Source organism: Buceros rhinoceros, unplaced genomic scaffold, assembly GCF_000710305.1.
Source record: "Buceros rhinoceros silvestris isolate BGI_N320 unplaced genomic scaffold, ASM71030v1 scaffold7008, whole genome shotgun sequence".
NCBI classification, from domain to species: domain Eukaryota; kingdom Metazoa; phylum Chordata; class Aves; order Bucerotiformes; family Bucerotidae; genus Buceros; species Buceros rhinoceros.
In genome coordinates, this window is record NW_010426246.1 from 10 (window position 1) to 2393 (window position 2384).

Here is a 2384-nt window from a genome sequence, read left to right on the forward strand (position 1 = left end):
AGCAGAAATTGTTTTTTAAAAATGGATAGCAAAGAGATGACTCAAGAGATGGGGAATCGGGACAAAAAAAGATGCTTGCCACTGGCAAGACTAAAGTTAAGCCCTTTGCCAGGAACAGCTTATGTTACGCCTAGCATTTCTGCCTTACCCACTGCCCCCCATCCCAGCCCCTGCCCCTTGGTACCTCTCAGGCAGATCTCACCTGCGAGGGGCCCCAGCCAGTAAACCTGGATGTAGTCCCAAAAGCTGCTCCCCGAACAGTGGAAGGTGGCGACTGTGGCCAGGACAGGGTTGAAGAAGGCCCCTGTGAATGGGCCAGCTGCGTGGGAAGAGAAGGATGGCCATTGGTCTCCCCTGCATCCTTTGAAAGACCAGCAAAGACCTGGGCCAGCTGACCTGTGACCTCTCCTGCCTGCCAGGAGCATATCTACTGCTGCCCAGCTCCGGCAGCTGTATCTCTTGGACTGTGTATTAGCAGGACACGAGGAAACCCTGCCCTTGTTGCCCCGAGCTTCATGGGGAACAGAAAAGCTCAGTATGGGACCAAGGGGTTCTGTTAGGGGACGTTCAAGGAAAGTAGTCCCAGTCCTGGGGCAAGCTATGGCTTCCCATGTGCCAACATTTCACCTGCTGCCTAGATATCCTAGCCTGCCATCTTCATCCCAAAATGAATATTCCCTAAAATAAGTAGAAAACAAACATCTTAGCAATTGTTGCCTTTCAAGTCCTGGAAAATGAAAAAGGGACTGTACCTCCCCCACAAAGTAGGTATTTTTCTAAATGGCTTAGAAGAAGAAAAGCCAGTGCTGCTCACCTGTGTAGGTCAGGAAGGTAACAGTCACTGCCAGTGCAGGGACCCGGTACATCGGCTGACTCTGTTGCAACTTGAGAAGGACCAGGTGGAAAAGGAAAGAGCAGGTGCCTTCTACAAAGGCAGCATAGTGCAGAGATGTGTGGATGGAAGAGCTGCACTCTGATGCTATCAGGTTCTGGATGAGGTGGAACTGCGTCAGCTCCCAGGACCAGTAGAGCTTGGTGACAGCCCAACCCATCACCATGCCCACACCCTGGGCCAGCAGCTTGGCAGCAGTTGCAGCCAGGTTAGACTTGAGCAGCAGGAACTCCTGGAGAGAGACGGTTGGATTGGCAGATGCTCCATCAAAAGAGGCGCTGTGGACAGCAAAGAGGAGGAAGAGCAAAGTCAAGACCACGTCTGGGCCAAAGCCACCACCCCACGGACCAATCTCCATCAGCATCCTCAGCTCAAGGCAGCTCGTGCATAACTGTAATGAGCCAGCAAGTTCTGTGGCAAGGCAGCTGTATGCTCCAGGAGACAGAAGCCACTTGAAAAGCCATCTGAGTGCCTGGCACACCCCAACAACCAGGCAAAAAAAAGCAATGGAGACATTCAGGCCAGCCATAGCCAAAGCTACTCAGGGAAAAGAGACTGAACCAAACCCTAGGAAGGAGCAGAGAAAGCTTCTGCACCTCCTCTTTATACAGTCGCGTGTAAGCAAACGTGGCACAGCCTGGCAGGCTTGGGAAACACCACACATGCTGCCCTCTCCTTTGTGGGGCAATGCCTGCTGCCACAGGGAGCTGATGGACTCACCTGCAGCTGGAGCAGCTGACAAGTTGTTTGTCCCAGCAAGCAGGTCCCAATGTTATCTCCACCGTGCGGTCACTGAGCTTCAAACTCCCAGCACTTCCATCCAAGAACTTTCAGCAGCTCCCTGTTGTTGCTCAGGTCTTCCAGAAGGAGGAAAACCCACCATTTCATTTCTACTTCGCACCAGGGGATGTGCCAAGGGATGAAACGGAGAGCAGAATGAAGTCCCCACAATCCAAGGAAATTATTAGTGACCTCCTGCACCACTTAGACACACACAGGTGTATGGGGCCGGAGGGGATGCACCCAAGGCAGCTGATGAAAGTGCTCACCAAGCCACTTTCCTTTGTTTACCAGAGGTCCTGGCTAACTGGGGAGCTACCAATGGACTGGAGGTTAGCCAACATGACGCCCATCTACAAAAGGGCCTGGAAGGAGGACCCAAGGAACTCAGGCCTGTCAGTCTGACCTCGGTGCCAGGGAAAGTCATGGAGCAGATCATCCTGAGTGCCATCACGCGGCACGTGCAAGACTGCCAGGTGACCAGGCCCAGTCATCATGGGTTTACGAAAGGTAGGTCCTGTTTGACCAACCTGATCTCCTTCTATGACAGGGTGACCCACTTAAATGACAAGGGAAAGGCTATGGATGCTGTCTATCTAGACTTTAGTAACGACTTTGACACGGCATTCTCCTGCAGAAACTGGCTGCCTCTGGCTTGGATGGGGGTACTCTCCCCTGGATAAAAACTGGCTGGGGGGCCGGGCCCCGGGAG

At 53.0% G+C, this 2384-nt stretch overlaps 1 protein-coding gene across 1 annotated transcript; it reads right to left on the reverse strand.

The window, feature by feature from the left end:
- Positions 1–202: 202 nt before the first annotated feature.
- Positions 203–1421, reverse strand: LOC104498092 (aquaporin-12-like; the record flags this gene model as incomplete). Its single annotated transcript, XM_010141430.1, has 2 exons — positions 815–1421; positions 203–319 (listed from the first exon to the last, which is right to left on the reverse strand). Coding segments are annotated over exons 1-2 (724 nt in total), but the record flags the coding sequence as incomplete, so codon positions are not given.
- Between the last annotated feature and the right edge of the window lie 963 nt (positions 1422–2384).